This window comes from Tyto alba, unplaced genomic scaffold, assembly GCF_018691265.1.
Source record: "Tyto alba isolate M040663 unplaced genomic scaffold, T.alba_DEE_v4.0 Super-Scaffold_22, whole genome shotgun sequence".
NCBI classification, from domain to species: Eukaryota; Metazoa; Chordata; class Aves; order Strigiformes; family Tytonidae; genus Tyto; species Tyto alba.
Genome location: NW_024881296.1, coordinates 25,515,000 through 25,542,642, shown reverse-complemented (window position 1 = coordinate 25,542,642; position 27,643 = coordinate 25,515,000). Strand labels below are relative to the sequence as shown.

Genomic DNA, 27,643 nt, shown 5'->3' with positions numbered 1-27,643 from the left:
TCTATGGTTCGACAATTCTATGATCTGCCTTACTTGTCGCCTGCCAGATACTATGGTATGGCAATGGTGACACATACAAGCCTTGGCTACCCTGCCTCCTCAGCGGGAGAAAAGCTTGTTGAAATAATACCCATTATACCATTTTTCAGTGCTCATGTAATCAAATGAAAGACTGCCTTTCTCATTGTCCCAGAGTCAGCACCAGTCTGGGGTCCTGTACAATGCATTAACTCATGTTTCTTTTATGTGGTAAGTACTAGCAAGTGAGGTTGGTGGGAGTAAACCAGGCTCAATTAAGTCATTTATCTCCACTTGCACCAATAGAAGGCAGATTTTGGTGTTACTCCAGTGTCTCTGGAATCAGGCATCATCCTCATTCCTCAGTGTCACTGTCAGCTTGACAAGGTAGCTGGAACTTATACAGAGCTGCAGTGAAGACCATGGTTAAAAGACACTGATGTTTTGCCTAGTAGGAAGGGCTCACTGGCTGAATCTGGCTGTTTAGGAGGCAGATTGCTGGTGGTGCCCTTCATACTGTGAGGCAACACTTTCCAGACACATTACTATTGCTTCATGCAGGTGGGGCGGTTTTCTCCTCTACAGTCCAGTGAGATATAGTTTTCTTAAATTTTATTAAAAAAAAAAAAATTAAGAAGAACCTTTAAGTTCTGTCTTTCTTCAGTTCATGACATCTTTCTTTGGGTGGCACCCCCTGCCAGAAGAGGCCCCTGGAGACAAAAATGCTGAAGGCAGCAGAACAGGTTGTATTGAGGATTAATGCTGTCATTGGAGCACACAGCCAGGGTCTGCAAACTCCACAGTGCCTAAAATGACAAGCAGTTCATTAGGCCTTAAATAGACTGTGTGTATGATAATACAGCCTACTGATTAGGGCACTCACCTGTCTTACTCAGTACCTATTCAAAATGCTAAAGCACTTTTTTTTTCAGGAGGAAGACTAGAAACAAGACCTCAACCCCATGCCACCATGCTATAGAGAGGTGCCAACACTGCTTTATCCTCTATGCAAAAGCATCACCAGTGTTCCCCTCTAATCCCAGCTGGCCAGATAAAAGTCCTCAAATACTTGTACTATACCAGCGAACAGATCTGTTTGTTTTGGCTGTTGGAAGGTCGGAGAAGCAGGAATTAATCTCTTCAGGCAGAAAAGAGAATTGAGTCAAGACCCCCCCAAACTGTTCTGTATCCTCCCCAAGCTACTGCGTGGATGGACAGAAAAGGTCCCCACCATCTAAATGCTGCTCTTGTGTGGGATTTGGTCTAGAAAGAGAGCCCCTGTAAGAGAAATAACAGGGTACCTCATTACCCAGCACTGTGTTGTCTAGGCTCATGTCTTGGGAATGGAGACCCCAATGAGAAAGGATAAACATTTTTCCCAAAAAATGCATTCTTTTGACAGCCCAGTATCACTTGAAAAGGCACAGGCTCCTCAAAGCACTAACTTTAGGCTGCTCTCCAGAATTCTTTGAAAGTGACTGGATACCATTTATCCAATAGTGTAAGTGCTAACAGGGAAGTGCTACGGCACAGACAGCTGTGGTGGTGCCCCAAAACAGATGTTTAGTTATCAAGGATGAAAGCTTCAATGTATGGGTAATTCTGGTGCCTGTGTGGTTGGGCAGCAATGAAGGAGAGAGTTGAGGACTGTGGAACTGAGCGTTGGTGGATTTTACAGATTTTTTTAAATGGGAATAATTTCTCACAAGGCTATCCTGCTACCCTCCTAGTCATGCCTGCAGCAAATCTGTTTTCTGGGTACTGTGAGGTACTCAGATGCTGCAATGATGAGGAACCTGAGATTTGCTTTACACCACAGCTGGTCACCTCCCATTGAGCACATTGTTGCAGCTACTCAGTGTTTTCAGGATAAATGTGATCCTCCTACACCTTGTTCTCTACTGGGCTCCAACAAATGGCAGAAAAGACTTTGACCATAATGAAAATAGCTACCACACACAGCATGTGCTTACTTCATAGAAAAGGGAATGGGAGTCAAGAAGTCAGGTCTGGGGGCAGGCTGTTGTTGTAACCTTTTGCTCACATTCACAAACAATGCCCTATTGTGATGTTGTTTCCTGCAGATTATCCTAATAACCAGCAAGCAGTGAAGCATGAACATGTGTTCAGGTTTTTTAGATTGAATTCTAATGTAATAAAATGTGCCAGCTTTTTAAGCGCTGATCAAAAATGCACAAGAAGGCAAACTGGATAAGACCGAGCACGTGAAATTTTGCTGTAACCCTCAAAACTTGGAAACTTCCTGGAAGAAATGGATTTTATACCTGAGGACACGTGATGTTTGCTTTTTTTTCAGATATTTTATGATATGGCAATTATATCCATAAGTTTCTTCTCTAAAAGGACATAGTCTGATGTTAGTAGTAGAGCTTTCCTAAAGGTTGATTGCAACTATAACTGCGATAGGATCTTTTGTGTATGTGATAAATACACAGTCTGAGTCCTTGCGTGGTGTGTGAGCTGATACAAATCCTGCTCAAGTACCTTTCCAGGGAAAGCAGGGGGACCTGGAGCTCCTGCGCAGCCATGTCACTGCACACATGCTGAAGTATTATGGTTATTTACTGCACCAGCAAGTTTGTAATATATTAGGTATAAAATTCATTGTCAGTGAAATACATTTTAGTGACATCAGTGGAACAGCACCAAAGAGGAGCTTAATGACGTCTCATTTTGGCAGTTCAGTACCAGGCTATTAGCAGTAGACTAATGACGTATGAGCGCAAATGTTCTGTCTGTGGAGAAGGTCGTGCTCCTCATATTCTGCGTTTTCTTTTGTCCTTTAGACTGGCTTATCTTTTAGTAAGCATTAACGTGGGAGGTACATAATGTCATGGCAGTTGGAACGGTTTGCAGTCAGAAAGGTCCTTCCAGTCAGACAAATTACATTCAATGTAAAATTAACAGACAGACAAGCCTAAAATGACTTCAGAAAGGATATAGATTTTTCTTAATATGGTGTTATGGTCCATTAGTTACCAATGTAACCAGACAACTTATGCAAACAAAAAATGTCTTGCATGAACTGTGGATCCAGTTACCTTATATTAGCTTAGTCAACTTGTTGGGGAAAATTATTTATAAAATCACTTAATATTTATCATATAAGGAAATGACAGATTTGTACAGGCTGCCTGAACTGTAATTTTTCACCTACTAGTTTAATAACAGAATACCTTAAAATTCAGATATTTAATTTTTTATCCATTTGACTGGTAAATAGGTGTCTTTGATATGTCTTCCTTTCCGTACCTCTTCCAGTCCATGGATTTGAACTGCATGAGGTCCCTCTGCCGGAACTCCTATTCAGACTTCTAAAAATTTTGTAGGATTAGGAGGATGTTTTAACACAAACATCTGTGCACTGAGAAAGTTTTCAGTGGTGCTGGCCACACAAGAAAATTTGTACCTTTTTACCTGGGTCAACATTCATCTGACTTGCATCGATTTAGCGTATCTATACACGGATATGCATGAGTCTAAATATATTCACTTCGTAAATGTTTTTACTGATACAGCCCCTGTCCATAGACATGACCTGTCTTGTGAGACCAGGAGTTAGTAGAGTGCTGAGCAATCCCATGCTGAGACATTTGACTTTTATGGAATTCAACTGCTCAAAATGAAGGTGACCCTGTTTTGTCCCTCAACCAAAAGGTGTTCTCTCTTAAGGGCTACTTTAGAAAGGAACAGTATTTTCTCTGTACACATTGAAAAAACAGAAAGCCACTCTGTGCTTTCCTCAGATGCTAATTATTCTGCATACTGCACTCTGATTTATTCTCGGCATGTCAGGATAATGGGGATGGAGAGCACAGGACGCACTTCTCAGTCGCATAAATACGTTGTAAAACATTCTGAAAGTTTTCAGCCTGTTTCCAGCAATGGATCATTAAATAAGAGGAATAAACAAAGAAGGGACCATCAGCCTGACCTCCACATAATATACTTAATGACTGCCAGCTACATTCATAAATTTACAGGCACTGGGTTTTATCACCATGTGTGAATCAAGGTTGCGGTTCATATTTACTGTGCAGTTCACGGGAAAATGAAGACTCTGACATCTTGTGTTGTATTTCATGAGTTTAAGTGAGTGGGATCTGTGCTTGAGAATGCTTGGGACCACCTCCCTCCCTCCTGGTACATCACATGTGTAGGCGAGACTTTATATAGACTTTAGCTTACCGTTTTGGGAGAAAACAACTATTTACTGTGGTACACAGCTAACGTGCAAGGAACTGTCTCAGCTTTTCTGGAAAGGGTAACTGTTTAAAAAGAGAAATGGAGTGGGTGTGGGTGTCTAATGTAGGGTATTTTTTCTTTCTCTCCTTAACACCATTAAGACCTAGCAAAGAAGAAGGCCAACATATTTATACCTGAGACAGGGAAGTCCTACACTAGATAGCACAGTTCTCTCAGCGACTCTATAGAAAGTACTGAAGCATCATGCCAAGCTGGATTTTGTGGATCATACCCTACAACCAAATGCATTTGCCTTGCAGCCAGAGAGCTCAGCAGATGCTATTTGCAGTGCCCATGAAGGCACCCCTGTGCCTTGCACTGACCCTGGGGTTTTAGAGGGCGCTTGGCGCTGCAGCCTGGCTCCCAATGATGCCAAGGACTGTGAGGAGGCAGTGAGGGCTCCCTGGGCAGGTCATGTTTTTGGACCTGTGTGTTTTCTTCCTTTGGCAATGGGTCTTCTTAGGTTAATTTTTTTCTACACTCAGATACTTACAGTAATCACTATAAAATTAAGTCCTTTTTCTCCCAGTAAGTAACATACCAGTAAAGGTCTTATTACTGGCTCTCCTACATCAGCTTTGCAGCTTCTATACAGGAATGTAATTCAGCGAGCCACAGAACCATGAAAATATCTGAAGTACTATTTCCTTTAAATAAATTTTCCTTACAGACAAGTTCTCTTCCTGAGCATTTCTGTGAAAGCTTCTGTCAGCCCAATTTAATTGGATTGTAGCTGAAAACAATATTACATTTACATTAGCTTTAAAAGTCTGCATTTTTTCTCCTGCAGCCCATCTGGCTCTAATGCTGCTGAATTTTAATGAAATGTGTTCATTTTAACTAACTAAATGTGCTGCATTAATGATCTGCTGTATTAAGCAGGTAGTTAGAAAAAAGTATAATACTGATGTTTAGTCTTGGTAAAAGCACTTTTCACAAGAACCATATGGCATTCCTGCTTTAGTTCAAATAATTGTTTTAGTTTCCTTATGTGTGGGTTTTGCAACTCAATGAACCTGAGCTAAACACGGTCTGGATCAGCACAAAAAAACCACCCAGGACTAGCATGGTTAGAGCACCCTGGTTCCCCTGGCCACCAACAAGCAAACAAATGACACACAAGAATTTAAAAAGCAAAATGAGACGCACAGATTGACACTTTATTTAAACAATCGCCATGTAGAGACCAAATGTCACGTGTATGGGAGGAGCTTAAGGCAAAGCTTGCCAGGCTTTCCGCCTCATTAAAAGCAGCCTTCTCCAGGGAGATATCAGCAGGTTACTAGATCAGAATTCTCCTACAGCACACTGGCAAGGGTGCAAAACCTGACCCTCGGTAACCCTCCCTTCCCATAGCAATGCACTCACTCATATGGAAGGTGAACAGATGAATAGGGATGAACTGTTTGCCAACAAGGATGGCTTTAGAAAAGAGTGCTATGTAAAACCTACTGAGAAAGCTACACTGAGAACAAAAGACAGCAGCTTGTTCTGAAGGTTCAAAACAAAACCCCCAAACAACTGCTGAGGAGGGAGGGAGGGAGGTGGTTGGTGTGCATATAAACATGAAATTGGATCTACTTGTATCTTTGAACCAGTCACACCTTTTTGACATTACATCTAAAGCACAGGGCCCAACCACCCAAATCAGCATTCACTGGACACATCCCTGTTCACGAGGCTTTATGAACCTCTTGGCTGGCTGCTCTTCCCTGGCAGAGCAGGTCGCACGCTTTGCCAGCCTTGCTGCTGTTTGGGAGCCCCGCAGACCCCACCAACCGATTGACCCACCGGCCTTTACAGGGATCTGCAGCCTGGATGAATGCTGCGCGGCTGAGCTGCATCACGCCCCCCCTGTGGTACATTTTTGAGGAGGAAAAAGCTGGTGGGCCCAGCCTTCAGAGATCCAAGGGGCAACATCTTCTCTTTCATCCCCATCTCCTCACTCCCTGGTGACTGAGGGAGCAGCCGCTGTCCATCCCCCCAGAGAGCTGCGGAGCAGCCAGCTGTTTCTGGCCAAGCCTGGGTCCGTCTCAGGGCCAGCAGGTAGGAGCAGCCACACACACGTGCTTGGAGGTGCCAAGCCGGAGGTTTTGGTCTGCCTTCCTGAGGGAAATAGGCTTGTACAATAACACTCCAGTACGGTGGCCTCTAACCACAGCTCTTGAGCCCTGTGTGGAGCTGGCACCAGACCTGGCAGAGGAGAAGCAGCCTGAGCCAGTGCTCTGCTAGTGCTTGTGTGTATCTGCAGCTGGGCAGACCCCAACAGAGCCCACAGGGAGGGGACGTGGCTCCTCTCTTAAACCTCTGGAGAATTCAGGTGGCAGAGGGGGATGTTCCACCAGCTCCACTCCTGGGGAAAATTTCAGTTGGTGTTTGCATTTTATCGCGAGGCAAGAACCATGAACAAAAGCCACGAATCTGCTGAAGAGCCAGGCTGCACAAAAACAGACGATTCATCTTATGCCCCTGATTAGGACAATTTTAACTGGTTGTGGGCTTTTCTAATCAATAGGCAAAGATGCAGGCCAAGCACCATAACTGTAATCGTGGTAGGTTCAAAAAGGTTTTTTTCATGACAGAAAACCGCCCAGGGCAGGTCAACTGCCTTGGAGCAGCTGGCAGAAGCAGACAGAAGATAGCAGGAAGAGTCTGCCAACAGGGAGGCAGCTGAGCAGGATGTCCTCGTCCCTTTTGTAGCACCCTCCCTCCCCCCATCACTCCAGATGAAATGTGGAAATCCTACCTTGGGGATAACAACACTTCCCTCAGACCAGTGAGGGGTGCTCACACACTGTAATAATAGATGCTGTATAAGTGCTTCAGATGGAAAGTGGATATTGGCTCAATATTTGTAAAACGGGAATAATAAGCCTGGTCTTGCAGAAGACCATTTGGGGAGCATGGTGCAGGAAAGAATCCAGCCCAAGGAAAGTAGAGCACGTCTGCCACCGGCCCCTTATTCAGTTACTCTGCAGACACTGATGAATTAAGTGTATTGTGTCATGCTGTGCAGAGTAAGAGCAACAGACACAGGGAGATGTCTGACATATATTTTGAGGTGTATTTAATATTGTAGTGCTTCCGGATTCCACTAGCATGCTAGGGGGTTTGGCCTCAAACCAATGTTTGCATCAGTACCATGTGTCTCTGGAACAGCAGTGCTTACTTTAGAGCTGGCTATGAAAATAGTTTCCATTATAACCCCTTGTTTTCACATGCTTCTTTTATTTTATTTTGCAAATCCTCTTTTAAGTCAAAAATTTCCATTCTGTATCTTTGCCAAAAGGTGAAGTTTTCCCCCTCTCTTTTTCTTAAGCTTGGAGGAAGAATCTTTCAGATGTTTTTGAGTCATGGGAGAGTGGAAAAAATGCATTTTCCCAGTAGGATAAAAAAAAAGGTCCACATTTTCATAGTAGTAGAAACATGGGGATAAATGAAACTGAAGGCTGAAACTTGTATTTTGGTCTACAGATTTCTGTAGTAAACCAGCTTCATAGGGAATGATTTTGATTTGCCCAAGGCAGAGATTATTTTGATTTTTGGCTGTTAATCAGGCATGGGTCCACGTTTCAAACTTTGCTGGTATTCAGGATATTGTCTAAGGTAGTATCTCTACAGCTGCCCATTTAAAGAGGAAAGGGCCAGTCCCCTGTGGTCTTCTGCCCTTCAAAGCTAATTATAGTCCAGCAATACATTTAAATTCATTCTAAAATCTGATTGAATGGAGAGGAACTAGATGAACAGTTGTGCCAAACACTTTCGAAACTTTTTCTCAATTCTCACTCAAGTCAGCAAAGCAAATGGATGTGTTGAAGTCATAGACAGGCTCAGGCACTTTGAAAGGGCCAAAGTGCATGACAGGGTATATACACACAACTGGCCTGAGCAACTGAGAAACTTCATTCAGTGTGCCTGCCAAATATTTTGTTGATCTCTTTTTTTCCCCTTTACATAGGCTAGGGAGCATCAGTGTAAAAATCTGCTGTGCTATGTGTAGTTACACTGAACCAGTTAATAAACAGAAGACGAAAGAAAGAAGTTGTCATCTGACTGTCATGCTGATGAGTGATCCTGCTCCACTATGCTGTTGTCTTCTACTGTTTTTTCCTGGTGAGAGCTGTAGCTCATACACTAGGTAACCCCTCTCCATGTATTCTAGAAAATATACAAGATGTGAACAACTGTTGAGCTAACGGTTCTGTTGTGACCTTCAGATTTGCATTTTCTGGCATTTTTGCAACTTTTAGCTACGCAGCCTGCACATTTTATTAAACCTTTCACTTTCTATGATTCAAAAACCTGCTCTAAGGCATCCAAAATGATGTGTTTATTTTGCTTCAGTGCCAAAAATCAGTGATTCATTAAGGAGCTTGGAGCCATAGAGGGAAAGCCACAGCCAGCAACCACCACACATGCCCTGAAGAGCAGAAAGCTGTGTTTTCCTAAGGAAAATGGTTAGTGCAGCTGGGCTAGTATCATGGCTGACTTCTCTCAAGTGAGGAGGTACTGCTGGACCCACTGGAGAGCACAGAAGTTCTCCTGGATAATTGGACTTTGTCGCAGCTAGGAGGCATCCAGAGGTTGCCCAAATGGGAGAGAAAGAGAGAAAAGCAGCCTAAGGGGAGCCGGTCCAGCTGGTAGGAACCTTTCCTTGAAATGATGAATTAGGGAGCTCTAGTACTGCAACCACTGCTATGGTGAACACAATGAAAAGTTCAACAGGCCTTGAGAGAAGAGCTGGAGGAGGAAAGGTGGTGTCCTGCAGTAAGGACAGACCTCCAGCTGCTTTTAGCTGTACTACCTCATCTTCCCTGCTGGGGACATGCCAACCCGTATCAGTTGAAGGGGCCAGTCTGCTCCATTTATTGTAACTACTGATATGAACTTGCAGTGGCTAAAGCATTTGAAAACCTGGCAGAAACCCGACTCCTGTTGAACTCTACGCTCCGGCATGTAATTTTTACGCCATTGCTTTCTTCTTCCCCAGTGGCTTGAACTAGGACAGGCAGAATGCTATTTATAATTTTTAATGTAGTCCTTTTTGTCTTTCATCATAAATCTGGAACCCTGGACAAAGTTGATATCTGGTAACAAACACACGCTTGATTGGAAAATGTCTGGTGGTTATTTTATGCCTGGAAAGGAAATGCTGTCCTGTACTGTCAGATCATTGCCACCGCATAGCGAAACACAACTCAAGAGGAGGTGCTGGGATCAAGGAGTCAGTATGAGGCACAAAGGAAATTATCATGTATGAACACTGATATCAAGAGTTCTTGTTATCAACTATGACAAACATGTAGAAGAATTTTTGAAAACTTAAAGTTTTCAATTTGAACCAGGACTGTTATTAAGTATTAGGGTAGGACCTTACAGACTTTGGGTAATATGTCGTGACATCTACTGTGAGGTTCTTCAGCTTTTTCCAGGAATATCTGGTGTAGGGTTAGGGACACAATGTGATCCAGGATGTCAGCTCTGCTTGGTGCTTTAAAAAAAAGACAGAGGGTAGGTTTTTGCAGCATCAACTGCGCAGTGTTTAGCCTTCTTAAAAGAAGACAAGATCGTTGCCCTGAAGAACACACATTTCTTATAGTGTATTAATTTTCAGTAAATTCAGTTTTTAAAAAGCCCAACACTGTTAGTGTCAGAAGAGTCTGATTATTCAGGGTCTGAATCTTTCATTTGCCCACCTTTCATAATCTTGCACTAGAAGTTCTCCAAAACCTGGGTTACACTACTTCTGCTACTTACGTCATAAGTCTTTAGGCAGCCAGTAACATTTTAATACAGTAGATATGAAAATAACAATGCCCCAGATAATTAGCTAAATACTCCAGGTCTGTGAGAAAAGGGAGGTCCCTGTGTCAGCCAGGCTTGCTGAGGCAAAGAAAGGGAACTGACTCCCAATCTTTGCAAGTGAAGTAAACAAACATTAGCAACAACCATGGGATAGAGAAAAAGTCAAAGAACTCAGAGGGATATAGGGTTTTAGAATTTGCCTTTAAGGAACATTAGGGAAAGAAAACACCTTCGAAATATGTTGTGGAACGGAACTGAGGTGGAGATGAAGCGTGTAGAAATTGAAATGTTAGAAGGAAGAGCAGTGGGGGAGCAGGGCAGTTTCTGAAGCTGAGGAGCACATGCAGGAGACGAGTCAATCTACTTTCTATGACTCCCAAAGTGTTTGTGTTTGGACCATTTTCCTTCTATTTTCTGCCTTTCAACCACACACATAATGTGAATTACTTTAAAAGTTCAGTGTGTACAGTACCACAAGAAACTGCAAACTGTTATTAAAATGAAAATGGAGATTTTTCAACATACTTGCAATGTTCAAGTTTGTAGAAGCCTTTCCTAGAACAACTTGCCAAACAGTTACTTAATATAGGCAGGAGTAACATTAAGGTAAAGGGTACAACAAAAGTCACAGATCAGTTGATAAAACCACATTAGTAGATTTATAAGCATTCATTACTAACCATTTAAAATCATATTGCTGCAGCTATTGTGAAAGTTTCCTCCAGTCAGAGATAGCACCCCTGAGTCAGCAAAAAAGGAGGCTCACAACTGAGGGCACCAAGCACACAGCCTGGGTCATAAATTATTGAACTGCTGTTGCCATGAATTGCTTACCTGCTTCCCAGTCTCTGAAATTGGTTTACAAATGGTTATGGTGAATAATTTAGAGTAGCAAACAAGTTTGCAAGTGCATAACCTATTTGCAGATAATTTGTGAGCAGAAAGAAAGCCTGTGGGTGCCAAATCACCAGGAACGAGTTTACCCAGCTGTGCTCTTTTCCCACCTGTGATGGTAACGAGCTGGTAAGGATAAATAAGAAGGGACATTAAAACAGGACTTGAGATCACCTGAATACTAAACAACTCTGAGCATCTCAGACCTCCCATAGGTAAGGGCCTTGCTATCTGTCTCCCAGTGCAGTCTTAACCTGACCAAGCAAATCTCGCACAAGAAATATCTGCTATAAATTTTAATCAGAATAGACCTCATTTGCGTAGTAATGTTTCTGGTCCAAGGGTTTGAACCCCTAGCTTCCAAATTTAGAGACTGAATTATACAAGCTCCTCTCAGTTAGTTATTCTGTATAGATGCCTTCCATTGAACTGTGTAGATAGTATATATAGTGTGTTTTTTTGAAGGATGAAGACTGGTGATGATCACTCCCTAAGACAACAGCCTCTTCATTAATGAAGATTTCAAATTCCTTTTTTTTGCACTGTAGTTGTGCATTGGAAATGGGAAGTGACACTGGCAAGAACATAGCACTGCTAAGGCATTAAGAGTAAAAAATAACACATCAAAATATTTTAAAATATTTCCAAATAAGAGAATAATCTAGGGTTATTACAGAAGTCCCTGGTCTTTAAAAGGAAACGGCCTAAATTCCCAATACAACACCAGTATAATCCATTAATATGGCCTGTGATTTTATTTTGACAGTGCCTGTTTAAGAACTGCATTCAGTTTCCAAGAAAACAGAATTAGCTTTTTACTTAACCACTGGTCGTGTCCTCAAACAAACTGATTTTGGTGGTGCCCTTCCCAAACTCTTTTCCTTTGTAACTGCAAGTTCTCTACAGGCAGGTACAAATTCAATGTCATTGTTAGAAACCTTAACGTGACCCATGACTAAAAAAATTACTTATCTTCTTGCTTGTGTGTGTTCATGACATAACCTTTGCTTCATTCACTGAATCATACAGCTTTGCAGCCTGCAGGACATGGTGCTGCTCATCTTCCACCAGTTCTGCACACTGACAGGCGTTGTGAGTGGGTGTGGAGGGCCGAGAGGACCACACAAGAAATGACCTATCTGGATCATTTCTGTTCTGGACTCAGTTCCATCCTCTTGGTTTATCCTGATAAGCACTTGAGTAATATTTTTTTTTTTTTTTCCTGTTACAAGGTTGAATGCGTTTGCCAGCCCTGCATTACAAACCTTGAGGTTAAATGTGATAGCCCCTCATTATAGCTTCTGTTATATTTAGTGCTATAAATTAATTTTGGTGACTGAAGGAAGAGTAATAGTCACCTTTCTAAAATGCCTCTTTACTTTAAATGAGCCTACAGAATTCTAAGGATTGGGCAACAGCAACCTACAAGTTGTAGGTCATCTATTGCCATCCATCATCCCAGTATAGTAAACACACCGAAATACAGCTGTCTTTGAAGCTTTATTGATGGGAAGGAACTTGCTCTTTGATATGTGAGATAGATCGTTTTATCCTGACTTGGGAACAATTTTGAAGTTTTACATTCTTTTCTGTGAAGAGATCTCACACCAGTCATTCACACAAGTCCAATATTCTTGTTTTACAAACACAGCTGGAGTTCATGAAGAAGCTGTTCTTCCTCTTTCTGTGGAAGATTTCAGTTGTTGAGGGACAGCGGAGTATCTGTTTAGCAGTACTCACCACAGTACCCAACACAGTAACCTGGGACAATAAGGGAAGAACTGTGCATGTAGCATGAGGCAATCAGATAATCGCAGTATTACCACTGACACTGAAATCTGAAATCTGAAATCTAACAGGGACACTGGGTCCAGGAACCCCACTGATGCTGATGTTGTGTCAGAACAGTCTGGCACAACTCACCCCATCAGCTGAACCTGTGCTTCCCCACCTAATAGAGGACATATTCACATTCTAGCACCTTGTTGCAGCATTTCCTTCAGTACAAGATTAGCCCTGACTAAAATGATCATGGAAATTTTAATCCTGAAATTATCACTTTTCTCTTCCCAGGACATTTTTGCTTTGCTTGCAATTGTGGATTTCAAGAAACCCCAGAACCCTATAGTAACTGCAAATTGCTGGGTAGTCCATTTGTGTCTCATCTTATTAGCTGTTTAAAGGCAAAATGGAACATACATCCAAACACATCATAGATAAACTCATCTAAATCCAAAAAAAAAAAAAAAAAAGAGTATACCCAATAAAAATGTATTTTATCTACATAACTGCAATCTCAAATCTCTGCTAGAATCAGTTATCAAGCATTATTGTATCCTTAAACTTTTAACTGTCCTAAACGCCAGCTACCAACATGGCAAGAAATTTAATGCACAGATTAAAATATCTCTATCATACCGCAGAATAAAAGTCTGCAGACAACTGAAAGTTAAATGTATCTATTTTGTGTGGATGCTCATATGAGAATGTCAGTAGGATGCTAGAATCCCTTCTGTGTCGAGGCAATTACATAAATATAGCTCTACATAGGAGAAATATAGTATATATTTGCTTTCAACAGCCCAGTTTCTCTCATAGGTCACATCGGTAGATGTCTTTTCATGCAGTGTTGAGGATTCAGGGTTCATTCCCTTCTATCAGTGAGTCATAAGCTGAATTCTTAAATCAAATGGCTTAAAAAGCAGGAGCTAAGCAGAAAAGTGTTTTGTTGGTTTTTTTATTCTAATTTGATGATCATTGATGACTGTGTGTAGTCTGATACATTGCCCCTCTGCATCTTTAGTCAGGAAATGAAGCAGAGACATAACTGTGGAATGGACCAGTACTATTTTATGATTCAATTAGTATTCCCTGTTCAGGATCAAGACAAGATATTTATTTTTGCCCACTTTACAAAAGCTGAATAAAGAATCTATGATGATAGTATTGGATGCTCCCAGTATCTTGTCCATCATGAATAAAAATACCCTTAACAAGACCTTTAAATTTTCTAATGCAAGTAAATTATTTCTTGTTGCTTTTTTTGGTAAACTTTTATAAGCAGAAACTTCATTTTCTTATTTTCTTATTCTATGCAACGTGATGCCTATAATCTGTTAGTGCTATAAATCAACATTTGTGTTCCCTACTAGAACTGCCACTCCCTACTTTCTAAAGCAGTAACTATATTTGATTAGTTCTGCCACATATCACCAAGCATCACTGAAGTATGAAGACAGGACCCTTAAAAATGAGGTGGCTGCAGGGAAAACATATAAAACAAAGTCATCACCATCAGTTAACTTAGGAAGAAAAACAAAACAAACACACACAAGAACCAAAAGAAATTGGCTACTAATTCAACTACACTGGAGGATGTGAGAACTATACCCGTTTTATCAGTTTACGAATCGACCTTGAGGAATTTATTACTTCACAGGAATTGTTGCAGTCAGATGATATATACTTTTGCATTGTAAAACTGAGCTTTTATGTAGCAGGGAAACACAATTTCCTTTGACAAAATTAATGAGATTCATCGGAGGCAGGCAGGGACACTTTTATGTTCCTGTTTACAAGTGACTCCAAGGAGGTAACTCAAGTTTCTCAAAACAAACCCTCTAAAAATCATTTTTCAAGGTAAGAAAAATAAATGTGGGGAATCAATGCAAAAAACTCTCATGAGAAATAAGTAACAGGAGTCGGTTGTTCAACAAGCCACCCTTCCAAAAGCCTTTCCTTGGCTTGAAGAAGGGACCATTAGACCACCTACCTTCCTCTTGGCTTCCATTGCATAATTCAGATAATTCAGCCCAGTGCATCTGTACTACCCCACTCACTTGTCTTCAACTCTGCTTTGTACAGGGCTGGGATTTGGAGGTGTCAGGCAAAGAGCCTTGCCTTCAGAGTCTGAATGCCCAGCGGTGCTGCAATGCTATTCTCTCCCTGCAAAGGCACTGTTAGGTTAAAATGCAATGCCTCAATCTTTCCCAAGCGCGTTGGCACCAGCCTTCTTCAACCCTTTTGTGGAAGAGCACTTTCTGTACTTTCCATCTCATCTTGGGGATCTCTTCTGAGCTGACTCCCACCATCCAGCTCTTTTTTTAAAGGGCAGAAAACAACACTGGACATGGGACAGCATTTTTTGTCTGACAAAAAGTGAAACAATGCAATGGGATTTCTACCTACACCTTTCCTATTTGCACATCTGTATGTGAATATCATCTCCCTTTTCTACCAGCACAAGCTCACTCAGAGCTCGTGTTGAATTTCTCTGACATCCTACATGGAGCAGCTTCCTAAGATACCTTCCTTGGTCCTGTAGGCTGTTTTGCTCCATCCTACAAGTCTGACTTTTTTCTTCTTTTGATCCTGTTAAAGCTTACTTGTTTGAAAGGGTTGAGATTATTAAATAATCCAGGTAACTGTGACTGACTCATCCTCATTATCACTCTGGTAATATTTACTCCATCTAAAATTGCTGCTGGTGGTGATTTATTTATTTAGTCTTTTAAATGAAAACACTGAAGAGCTTCCCCACAGCTCCCCAACAGAAACACCTTCATTAAATGGTAGTGCTACTTGAAAAATTGATCTGCTTTTCATTTAGTTCTTGATCTGTTTGTGCTTTACTAATTTTGTATTGTCCTCACTTTTTTCTCTCTTACAAAATCAAGTACCTAGCAGAAGTCTATTGCACTAAAGCCCGTACCTCTGGCAATTTAATGTGTAATCATATAAAATGAGGAAATTAAAGACCTGCTTATTTTCTACAAAGAACATAAAGACTAGTGTTAGCTGTACTCGTCTCTGTCCACTATGTATTAGCTGATGACCACATCTCTTCTGCCTGTAACTGATGCCAGGCTACCCAGACGGCCGCTACCTGTGGTACTCCATTTGCTTCCCGGGTGCAGGCCCCACACTAACACACTTCTCCACATCCTGAAACATCACCACAGTGCCAACACATGCAAAGACCAGCAGCTCAGAAATCTCTTTGGTCAGCCCCTCTAGGATTTCCAGGCCACTCAAAACCAGTAATTTTACCACGTCTTGCTAACAGAAGTTCTTTAGCATATTCTTTAGATAAGCCTCAAGTGTCCTCCTGTGATGCATATGCATCTCCTTGCATGTTTCTAGATACTGCATAGTAATAGCTACTAGGTATTTGAGGTGGTTTGCGGGGTATGGGGGGGGGGTGTTGGTTTGAATTTTTTTTTTTTTTTTGCATCACTCCAGCATTAAACTTGCATGACTGCTTAGATTATGGTTATGAACTAAGAAAAACAAAATAAACCTTTGTTCCTTTTGCCCTCAGGCTATGCACAATCTCTATTTCTCCCCATCTTCCCCATTAATTTATCCAATTGATGATGTCCCTTCCTGTCACTAGTTACGGCAGAGCCCTGCCTGCATCCTGCTGTCTTAGACTATCCTCTTTCTTTCAAAATTAAAACTGGTCCCGTCTTCGATTATGCACCTGTGAGAGAGTCAAGGGCCGGGCACTTTTTCAGACCGCCGTCACAGCGAAACAAGGGCTCGGAACGACCCCACGAGCTGCCCTGCCCAGTCGTTCCCTGCCCACTCGTGACAGTGGCAAAGCCCTGAAAGCTGCTCCCAGCAGCGCGGCGCCTCGGAGCAGGGCGGCGGCGTCGCTCCCTGCCGCTGCCGCGCGTTTGCCCCGTACCTCCAGAGGAGGGGTGGGAATAATTTTGTCTGGACCAACGTTTGGGACTTGGGAGAAGGGCAGGAGTCAGGCAGGGGCGCGGGGGCGGCCCGCCGAGCAAGCAAGCACCGGCTTTCCCCATCTCCGTCTACTTCAGGGCGGTTGTTTTGTTTGTTTGTTTGTTTGTTTGGTTTGTTTTTGTTTTTTTTTTTTCCCCCCACTTTTTAAAGAAAGACTTTGAAAGAAAGACTTAAGACTTCTACCGTCCCTCCCGTGCCGCTGCCCCGCAGCCGGGACCCGGGCAGGCGGCAGCGCGGCCTCCCCCCGCCGGGCCCGGGCGGGGGCGAGGCGGCGCCCCAGGGGCTGGGTTGGGGAGGGGGCGGGGGGGGGGGGGGGGAACGGTAACGGCGGGGCGCTGCGGCCGCGGCTCCGCGCCGAGCGGCAGCAGGACGGGATGACGGGCAGCCGGCGGCCCGCAGCCGGCCCCGGGCAGCCGGCGGGCGGCGCGGCGGGGAGCGCGGCCCCGGCGGAAAGCGAGATGGCCCCCCGGAACCAGCCGCGGCGGAGGCTGCGCGCCCGGCGGGCGGCCTGAGCGCCTCCCGGCCAAGCCATGGGCCAGACCTCGGTCTCCACGCTTCCCGAGCCGGCCGGCGGTGAGTAGCGAGGGGAGCCGGCGGAGGGACGGGACGGGGCGGGCGGGGGGCTCCGGGGAGCGGGGGGTGCGCTGCCGCCGCCCGCCCGCCCCTTCCCTCGGACCGCGGCGGGGACGGGGGGCCCGGCGCGGCACCCCCGGGGGACGGGGTCTCCGCGGTGCCCCCCGCCTCCCCGGGGGCTTGCGGGTCCTGTTTTCCCCTTTAATAAACAAGTAGGAAGGGGGGAAAAAAGAAAGGGGGGGTGTGGGGGGGTGGAAAGGAGCTCTGGCACCTCGCCCAGCGGCGCGGCGAGTAACCCGCCCATCTGGTTGCTTTCGGCTCCAGGACATTTTATGTATAAGCACACTATTGAAAATAAATAAATAGAGTGTGAGTGGGACTTCCCCCCCCCCCCCCCCCCCCCCCAATAAACCAGTCCTAGCTGTTTGCAGCTGTTTGAGGATAGTACGGACTGCTTGGGAATGCTGTTTGGAGGCATGTTAGGATAACCCGGTGTGTGTTAGTTGCTGAAAAACAGAGAGTGTCTCTTCCCATAGTAATAGAATGTAGAATCTAAATTAACTCCACCGAGGTTTGAAGTTTTCTGCAAAAATGTCACTGCACGCATGTTTTTCCTCAATGCTTGTTTCCTTTGCATCCACTTAAATAAGCAAGACCTGTTGTAGAGTTTAATTCTGAAGTCTGAACTTTATTCTTAATTTGCTTATTGCTGTTAAGGTGGGAATGTTTTGTCAAATAGGAGACAGTGCAACAAACTTTCTTCTTCCCCTTTTATTTTCTTCATGGGTGTTTCAAGGAATAGTTTTAGTAATAACACATACATTTTCAGAAAAGCTCCATTGTGTTGCCAGTGGTACAGCTTCCCAGTCATACCATCCCAGTCAAAATTTTGGATGATTTTTTCTCCTGCCAAACATTGCATGAAAGAGAAATTTGACCGTTTCCAATAAATTTCGCCATCCTGTTGAAGGTTTTACCCAGCAGCCAGCACATTAGAATTATATCAAGGTAGGCGTCGGGAAGCAGATGTAAGGAAACAGATGGACTGGTTAGAAGTTTTTGTTAAACTTCCTGTACAAAAATGCATCCAAACTCTTGTGTGCAAAAGTCTATTGTGAGGGTATTTTGCCTGGGAGGGGGCCCATATCTTGGCTATTGCTAGCTGCCGTGCTTGTGTTCCCGTGGCAGAATGGTAGCAGGCAATAATTTGACTGGATTGCTAGTTTTAGTTTTATTTAGTTTTAGTTAAAAGAACAACAGTCACCCTTGAATTCTTTTCTGAGTCCAAGATTTTCCATCAGGAGCAATAAGAGACAGATATCTGAAGGTGTAAGTTATGGTGATGCTACTTCAATGTTGCCAAGTAAAATCTAGTCATCACCATTTTAAAAGCACTTCACTTGTGATGAGACACCAATAGCACCTTTGGGAAGTTTCACAGAAGACCAGTCCCACTGCACTTTCAGCCCTGTTGAAGATGTTGGGAGAGTATATCCTCAACAAGAAACCATGGGGGCAGGTAGGTTTCTGGGTGGCATGGATTCTTCAGGGTGCAGTCATTTGTTTTCTCTAGCCTGCTACACAGGTATGGTCTGAATGCTTAATACACTGCAAAGTTTGGGAGGCCCCATCCAGTTCTGATCAGGGCAGGAGAGCGACTTCCATTGGTTCCAGTTCAGATGGGTTGCCCCTTAGGCAAGTAGTCCTAAAATCTTAGTTGATTTTGGCGTGCCAGCCAACTACAAGCCATTTAAGTCTTTGACAGCTGCTAGAGATTAGAGTTGAAGGAGATCCCTGTCTTTCACTTGCAGGGGCTACAAATCTGTTTTAGTGCAAGGGAATCAATGGTGCATTCAGATCCCCATCGAGCCACACAAAAGCAGCTGCAAGAAGTTACTTGCCTGCTTGCTCCCTTCTTTTCCCCAGCCATGCCAGCCTCCCCAGGCTCAGATCCTGCCCTCTGATCTCTGCTGTGCCCCTGCAGGGCTCAGAGGGGCTGTTGGTTGGGCATCAGGGAGGGCACCCCTAGTAAATCACCGTGGGGCCTTTGGGTGGACTGGTAAGGTGAACATGATTTGGTGTAGAAAACTGAAATAAAAGATTTTTCCTGAAAGTCAGAGAGTGTTAAAAGAGATAAAATATCTGCATAATACAATACTCAGTATGGACCCCAGCCCATTCCCTGATTTTTTTTTTTTTTTTTTTTTTTTTAAGATTTACTTTCATTTAAAGATTTTACTCTTGGAAAGGGAAATACATGCTGAAGTACTTAAACAGAGACCAAGGTCCTAGTGGCACTTTCCCATTGGGTTAAGAACAAGACTGAGGCCTAACCATAAAACTCAAAGTGCTTCTCTACTGGGCAAATGTAGACTCATATGAGGCAGATTAGAGTGCCCCTAAAGAGAGGAAGAGTCAAATTTTCATGCCGCATTGGAACTTTCTTTGGTAGCAACGCTCTTTCACTAGAGTTTGCCATCAGCTGCAGGTGAGTGGGTGTTGAAGTATTTTGGACAGGAGTATCAGGGCTTTAATCATCTCCCATAACTGTGAATGGTAGATGGTCAGTATAGCAGGTTTTAGCTGCCTGTGAATACCCACCATGCAATCCTTTGCTCCTTTTCCTCCTTGGTTCCAGCTTTTCAGTCATTTAAATAAATTTTCTAAAGCTTGTTTGTTATTTGTCATGGCTAGAAAATGTGAACAAACAGTGCTCACAAGATGGGCTTGGGAAGACAGTATAGATGGTATAGATATGTGGAAAAGGAGGCGTGCATACCGTCCTTGTTCATCTTCCTTCCTCTTCTGTGATTTTCCCACGCCTGGCAGGACGTGATTAATGTGCTCTCTCCCCATTCATTGGCTGGACTTCAGTGCTTTTGGGGGTTATCAGCCATCATGTGCAAAGGCTATCACTTCTCCTTTCTGATCTACAGCTTATCAAAGGGCAGCAGAGCTGTGCACTTTCTTTTTTTTTTTTTTTTTTCCTTTTTCTTTTTGGATTTGTTCTTGGGTAGTTCAGTACCATCCACAGTGCTGGGAAACAGCCAGGTCCTCAAGTGGAAGTGTGATCGGCATATTGTGAAGATAACACTTAAAAGCAGACCCGGTTTGGTGGCAAAAGATTTTTGTTGTTTCTTGAATAGCAATGCCTTGTCGAGAGTGAAACTTGCAGTAAAAACAGGCCTACCAATGTTCCTGGGAAGAGGTCAGGCATTTCAGGATGGTGTCTGTGGAACACAGCAGAGGTTATGTGGAAGGGAAGGACAAGCTGCAAAGGGAAGGTCTCGGGAACCTGTTGCCCTGATGGTCGGGGTGTTCAGCAGGGCCAGCTGAATGCCGGGGTCAGGACCCTGTGCTGACCTGCAGCGCCAAGCACGTAATCCGTGGGTCTCTTTGCTCTGGGGTGGGTGGGAGTTCCTCTCGTCGTATACATTTTACAGAAACAGAGCACAGATTGTCAGGCTTGCGTTTCATCCTACTACAGACCCAGAGTTTTTTCAAGGACATGCAAATGTACTTCAACAGCACAGGAAAACCATTTCCCACCCAGCTCCCCCCATGAGATGAAAGCAGTCGCTGGTAGGATCCTGTTGTTTGTTGACCTTGGCACTCAGTGAAATGATTCTTGTAGGTCAGAAGCGAGCATGTTTCTCAGACTGCTCTTTTTCATCTCTCTTGGCTTTATGGGAGTACCTTCTCACTGACAAGGAAACAGCAGCTTTACCTATGCCTGTGCAGAGGAATTGGAATTGCCTTAACTGGGGAACCTTATCTTAATCCTGAAATGAAATGGAAAACTATTACTTGTTTCAGCATCTCTAGGTGTTGGTAAACAAAGTAATTGGTTATCAGTGCAGCAATTTCAGGATTTGTTTAGGAATAGAAGTTATTCCAGTAGTGCGCTTCAGTAGTAGCTGCTTGTGAGCCTTACTGAGGGTGCTGTTCTGGAGCACGCATTTCTGTTCCTGAGGAGTTGGACATGGAGGTACTCAGCCATGGACTTAAATTCTCATCCTGACTCAGTCCACTACGAATCTGCATGTGCAGGCAGGCGCTTACAGTAATAATTCTTAATGAGGGAAAAAATGAAGTTAGTCTTTCTCCTCCAGCTTCTCTTCCTTTCAAAAGTGGAAGAACTTTAACATCATTTCACTTTACAAGAGGGCATCTGAAAGCACCTACAGGTACGGTGAGCACAACGCAACTGTTAGATGGTCATTTCAGTTATTGGTGCACTTGAAAGAGTGGGAAGCAGAGATATTGAGCTGAAAAGTCAAGTCCCATTTGATGTGAAGCCCTAAATGACTTGTCCACAGCCACAAAGGATGTTCTGGGCAGAGCAACTCATCTTTCTTATTTTATACCCAAGGTTTAAATCAGTTGGGGTTTTTGAGGATGAACCCTTGTACAACTGCACTGGGAATTCTATTCCTTTTTTTCCCCCCCCTTCTTTATGCTTTTATAAGTTGTGGAAGAGTTATAAGTACAATGTAAAGGGAACTCTATTTTTGCTAAATTTACATGCCAAAGCTTTTCAGTTTTTGTGGGTCTTGAGCATGGGAAACTCTTTCCTCATCTTACCAGTGTTGTCAGGTGGGGCTACAATTGTGACAGCTCCAGGATTTGGGTTAAGTAGGCAATTTGCCCCAGACTGGGCTGATTCAGTGGATATTTTAGATACCTAGACAAAGGCATAAAAAGCACATGTTTGCGGACAGAATGGGTAGCCACAAATTTGCCTGCTACTAATGGGAACAGCAAGAGCTCTTTTAGAATGTTGGTCCTTGCATGTCTTGAGCTGAAATATTAGAAGTGGTAGCAAATGCTGAAAGCGTAGGTCTCAGCACCCAAAACCATGATTCTGGTTTGTGCTGTTGGTGAGGGTCCAAGTGTGAGCATGTGGAATGAATCACTATTTATAGAGAAAAAATTGTTCACGCTTTTAAATATAACACGTTTATAAAACATAAAATGTATTTCTGTGTTCATGGGTGCTGCCTGCCATATACTCTGTGATCTGCCAGAGCAAAACTGTGGCCCTGCTGCCATAGCAGTTGCTGCTGGTTGGCCTGGGCTGAGCTCCTCAGCTGCAGCAGTAACTCACTGCAGAGGAGGTTGCAATCTGAGCCTTGGCTAAGGGGCATGGCCAAGAGCAGAGGTCTTGTAAGGACATGGAGGACCAGCCGCACCACAGGAAAACACACGTGTGTGAAAATAAAGGCCTAGTGCTCAGCAGGTCCCAGGTCAGTGTCTCATCTCTTCTCCCTCTGAGGCTGCTTCAAGGATGACCAGGAATTCTCCTCATGTAGCTGCCAGGGTGCATGACCTTTGATGTCAGGCATGCTGGCTGAGATGCCTTCATGCACTGATGTTTGGTAGCCACTAATCACCTATTTGCAGTGTTAATCATCAGCTTCCTCATCTGCCCGGAGGAGAACGAGAGCTGGCTCCTGGGAGGTCAGTTCGGGCAGGGCAGCAGAGCCCCACAGGCTGGCTGGGTTTGTGTAGGGTTGTCTTCTCAGATGACCACCCCGATACTTCCCCCAGATGAAAAGCTCACAGGAGATCTTGTTTCCTCTTGAGTCCCCTGTGCTAAGCCCCACTGACAACTGATCCCACTCCGCTGGATCTCAGCCACCCCTTGGATCAGTTGTCCTTCCCTCCTAGATCCTCTTCCTTGGCTTTCTTACCGCTCCTGGTTAATACCGCCTTGTCCTAAGGTGGTGTTTTCCATTACAGATTTCAAAACACTTTCCAGTCCTTTTTGTAATGTTCCTTGATTTAAATGGGAAAACTGAGCAAAAGGAGGCGGGACAGCACCTAAGACACGGCCAGGAGGAAACCAAAGAGCTCCCAAGCCCTCATCGGTGTTTGAGCTGTATCGCAGCAGTCCTGCCTATTAAAAGCAGTAAAGACATGGACATTTATGTCTTTCTTTATATGATTTTACTTACTTAAAGTTGTCCTTTATTCATTTTGGACACTGATGCTTTTTGAGATTTAAAAAATGAAGAAACGGTAACATTGATGAAAAATACTTCTGAATCAGTGCTGGGTTTGAATTTATTTTTCACTTTAATTTGCTTTCAAACATAATGATGATGATTAAAAAAAAGAGTGCCCTTAATACATTGGATCAATCACTGATGTTTTTTTTTAAAAAATACTTCAGCAAACAGCCTGCTTCCAGAACTTAATTCTGCCTGGTGTATTTAAATTGTAACAGTGGCTAGAAAAATATTTCTGATCCACAGAAATACCCCAACCAGCTGCCATTCAGTCCCATATGGAGAAGTCATTTCTGAAGCGTGCATTCATTGCCTTCTCTAGTTGACACAAGGGGGAATTCCTCATCCTATGCTTTTTCTGATAGGAAAGGATTTTTGTTTGAGTAGGTCTGCGCAGGGCCAGTGCTTGGTATAGGAAAAAAGAGGAGAGGTGGTCTGCTGGTGATGATAAAATGTCTCTAGTAACAGGCAGTGGTGACTCTGGTCTGGTTTGCTACCAGCAGATCCCGGGGAGCAAGGCTGGCTGCTGGTGCCCCTGCTGAGACAGCAGCCAGAGTGTAGGTGTGTGTCGGGGAAGGAGGCAGTTTTGACTGTGTCCCTAAGTTGACAGAATTCAGTTTTGCCTACACTGCTGAGAAGCCTTCAGTTGGGTCTGGTTTCAAACCACATAGAGGTATTGATGTTAAAAATATGTGCAAAACTGAAGAAGGAAGAGAAAGAAAATACAAGTACAGAAGGCAAACAGTGAGGGCAGAAGGCAGACAGTGATGGCTTTTTTATTTTATTTTATACCCCCAAAAGAAAATCAAAGGAAAACAATTAAGTCATTGATATCTCCTTCTGGGTGACCTCTACAACCCCTAGACTGTCAAGTGTATTTTTCAGCAAATGTAAAATTACAGTGGGGCTCCAGAGTGTGCTGTTTCCTACAGTCTTGTATGAGAGAAATGGTTCAGTAGAACTATGTAGGAAGGTCAGTGTGAACATCCAGGTGATGCAGGGTATGAAGGTGGACTGCTGTCTCACTGTCTGTAACCAGAATCACATGGGTAACAGTGCTGGGTGGCCTCTCTTTTGGGTTTGTTTTGTTCCCTTCCCTCCTGTTTTGTGCTGGATTTAAATATTACAATATGTGAATCAATTTAAACTTGTCTATTTGCAGTCCACAGAGTGGTTTGGTCTGCACAGACAATGCAGTTACCTCTGTCCACCATGTGGAGGCTCATCATTAGGAAATCTGATTTAAGACTTGAGTTTCTTTCAGGCTTTATATAAGGTTACTGAATAGGAATGAATTTCTTCTGTCTCTGACTTGGGTTTTGGGCACATGGAAATAAAGTCTCTGTCAAGAGAGAAAGCCTTATTTCTGTTTGTGTTCTCTCACTGCTTTGGACAGCTGTGATGATCAGTGTAAGTAGGGAAAAAAGCTAGGGAGAAATGAGGGTCTAGGTTGCTCCATCACTGTGCGGAAGTCTAGGGTATACTGTCAGGTTGCATGCAGGTAAAATGACAAAAAAATGTGAAGATGATAACTTGCTGTTTTGTACTGGTAAAGGGTTGACTAAGTGTATGTTGGATAATGCTCTTCATTTAATACTATAAAAATGTGATACTTTGTTACTTGATAGATCAGAGCATTAATACAGAATCACATGTCAATGATAGCTCTATGAAAATGAAGTTTTATATGAAAATATGTAAACGCCAAGGGGTGTGTTGCCTTTTTCTTCTCTGATTCCTGCTGTGGTTTTATATGAATTAGAGTGATGTTTTGCTGAGCAGAGTTAGACTGTGATACAGCTGTCCTAACATTTGAAACTGTGTGAGCAAAGCCAGTTCTGTTCCCAAAGATAAGCCTGCATCCCCTCACCCCTGAGAATGTGCTTTTTTTGTTAGTGTTGCAGGATGTCTTCACTCTGACCAACTGCCCAAACTGTCAGCAAGTCCTATTCATGTAGATGTACCATCCTCATTTCAGTGTTATTTAATCCTTTTTGTATTTTCTGGATCTGAATGTTTTAACATGTCACCCAGGAAAAGTTCATGAATGGTACAGAGACCTTAGATGCTGGTTGGGCTTTTAAGCCTGGGCTATTACTGCTCTGTGCAAACATATCACATAGTTTATAGTCTAGAAATGATTCATGAAAAATATGGACAATCTCTAATGCTTATTGATTTAAGCTACATAGGTAATTTACGCAATTAGAATAACTGTGATAGACCACGAAACTTGATGTTTTCACTGCAATCTTATAATTTACGTTTCCAGCTTAAGCCATTACTGACAAGACTTAAAGGTATACAGGGACTCTTTTCCAGGCTTAAGAATTTTCCTTTAATGCTTGAAGCTTCAGCTCAGAAAATCAACTCTTGGCTGGGGATTTGTCACCCCTGGTTGTATTTCTGGGGCTTGCAACCCACAACTTTGTTGATGCACACTAAAATTGTTGTCATTTTGCTTGATCTTTTCTGCTGAAGACCAGGCTCTTCTTGTTGCCTTCTGCCTGCATGGCTGCAGAGCAAGGGCAGGCAACAGCAAGCAATTTGGATCCCAGCTTCTCTTCAGTAGCCAGCTGAATTAAGTAAAATAGCACTTGTCAAGAGTGAAATTTGGTCTGGATGCCCAGGAAGCTTCACGGGAGAGCAGCCTGTCGCTGGAGAGGATGGCATATTAAAGAAACAAACCACAGCAATGGAAGCTGGACTCTGTACTCCAGCTCAGCCCACTGCAGATGGGTGCACCAGTGGTCTTCCCTCTCAAACCAGGAGCCGGGCAGCCAGCGCCGTGTGCCAGTGGCTGTGTCTGCATCCTCAGCAAACTGTGGCCTCTGCTGATGCATCCCAGATACCCATGTAAGTCAGGGTGTGGTGGTGCACGGGTGCCAAAAGGCATAGGAGTTCATGGAAGAGTCATGATGCTGTAGCCCTGGGTTATGTCCATCTGTGCCCCGAGTCGGTTTTTGCAGATACTGTAGGGAGTGAGATGCCAGAGATACTTACTCTGAGACAGCCCTTGCTCGTGAGGCCCCAATAAACCTCAGTGTGGTTTGTAGATCTCCCACCTCTACTGTCTAAGGGATACACAGAGATTTCTAACACTCAGGCATCAAACCAGTGAAGTTCACCTACGCAGCAGCACCCAGAGTTAAAAATGTGGTGTGACTGTGAAGAGTGAGGGACGGTCCATTTTGTGACTTTTCTCCCAGTTGTTTTCCTTGCTTATAATCCCCAGAGATCAACTTACCTGAAGCATTTATGTCATAACAAGCAATATAAAGTCACCCAGGTTGAAAACTAATCTCCTGTGGGCTTTTTTTTATCCCAGATCCGAGATGAGTCAACAAAAAAATGACACTTTCATTGCGTGCTTATGAAACACAGATTCAGTGGGATAGTCAAGTAGTTTGACTCACGTAACCACTTAAAGTTGTTGTAAGCTAGTGGAAAATGATTTTTAGATACTAGCCGTCTTTACAAGGAGAAAAACGGTTCATTGCCAAGAAATTGGGCATGTTTGAATTATACATATATAATGTGTTATAATTTTATTTCATTGGTAATAATTCAAAACCAGCTGTGCATTTCCTTTCCTGTAAATTCATTCAGTGTGTCTGAAGATTACTGGTTTGTTTTGTGGAGTTTTATAGATTTATTGCATTTCTGAGGGGAAGGAAGTGTTGGTTTTGGCACGGATGCTAAGGATATTCTTGTTCTGAAAATGTGAAGCAGTGTTCTAGTGCACTGCTAATCTGGCCTCTTTTATGTTGATACAGAGAAGGGTGTAGTAGTTTTCTTGTCCTACATGTTATACCACCATGGATGGTTTTCCTCTTTTAATTAATTGTTCAAGTGATTGATAAAAATAAGGAAAATATCAGTACTAACACCTATTATTAAAAATCTGTCATGATTTAAAACAATTGCACTAACTGCAGAGTAGTTCCTGTGCTTAAATTCTTGAAATGAAAAGTTTTAGAAGGCTGGTCTGACTCTTACAAGAAGATGCCAGATTTGATTTCTTGGGAAGAAGATGCTACTGTTACTTCTTTCTTGCATATTGCTGCTTTTGACACATGGAAATAGGGTATGGAAGAACTATATAAGGCCTAATAGTGAGATATGAAAGAGACCGTGTTTGTGCAAGGGACTGAGCAATAAAATGGACAGCTAAGACTGTGGATAAAGCCAGATTGTCAAGAGCTGGACAAGGACCAAGCAGAAATGAAAAATGATCTGTACTTTAGTTGGAGGAGAAAGTCATAGCAAGTAGCAGAACATGAGCCAGCAGGAGAGAGAGAGATGTTAACTTACAAAGCATTGCATAA

General features: G+C 43.3%; 1 protein-coding gene across 4 annotated transcripts in view; it reads left to right on the top strand.

The window, feature by feature from the left end:
• Window positions 1-27,643, top strand: part of PHACTR2 (phosphatase and actin regulator 2) — a 143,734-nt gene that overhangs the window by 46,356 nt on the left and 69,735 nt on the right. Inside the window, exon 1 of one of the 4 annotated variants that reach the window (XM_042795893.1) lies at window positions 17,089-17,304. The exons of the other annotated variants lie outside the window; for them this stretch is intronic. Coding sequence (XP_042651827.1) covers window positions 17,262-17,304 — 43 coding nt within the window. The 5' untranslated portion in view covers window positions 17,089-17,261. Of the gene's footprint in view, window positions 1-17,088; window positions 17,305-27,643 lie in introns of those variants that run through there. 4 annotated transcript variants of the gene reach the window in all.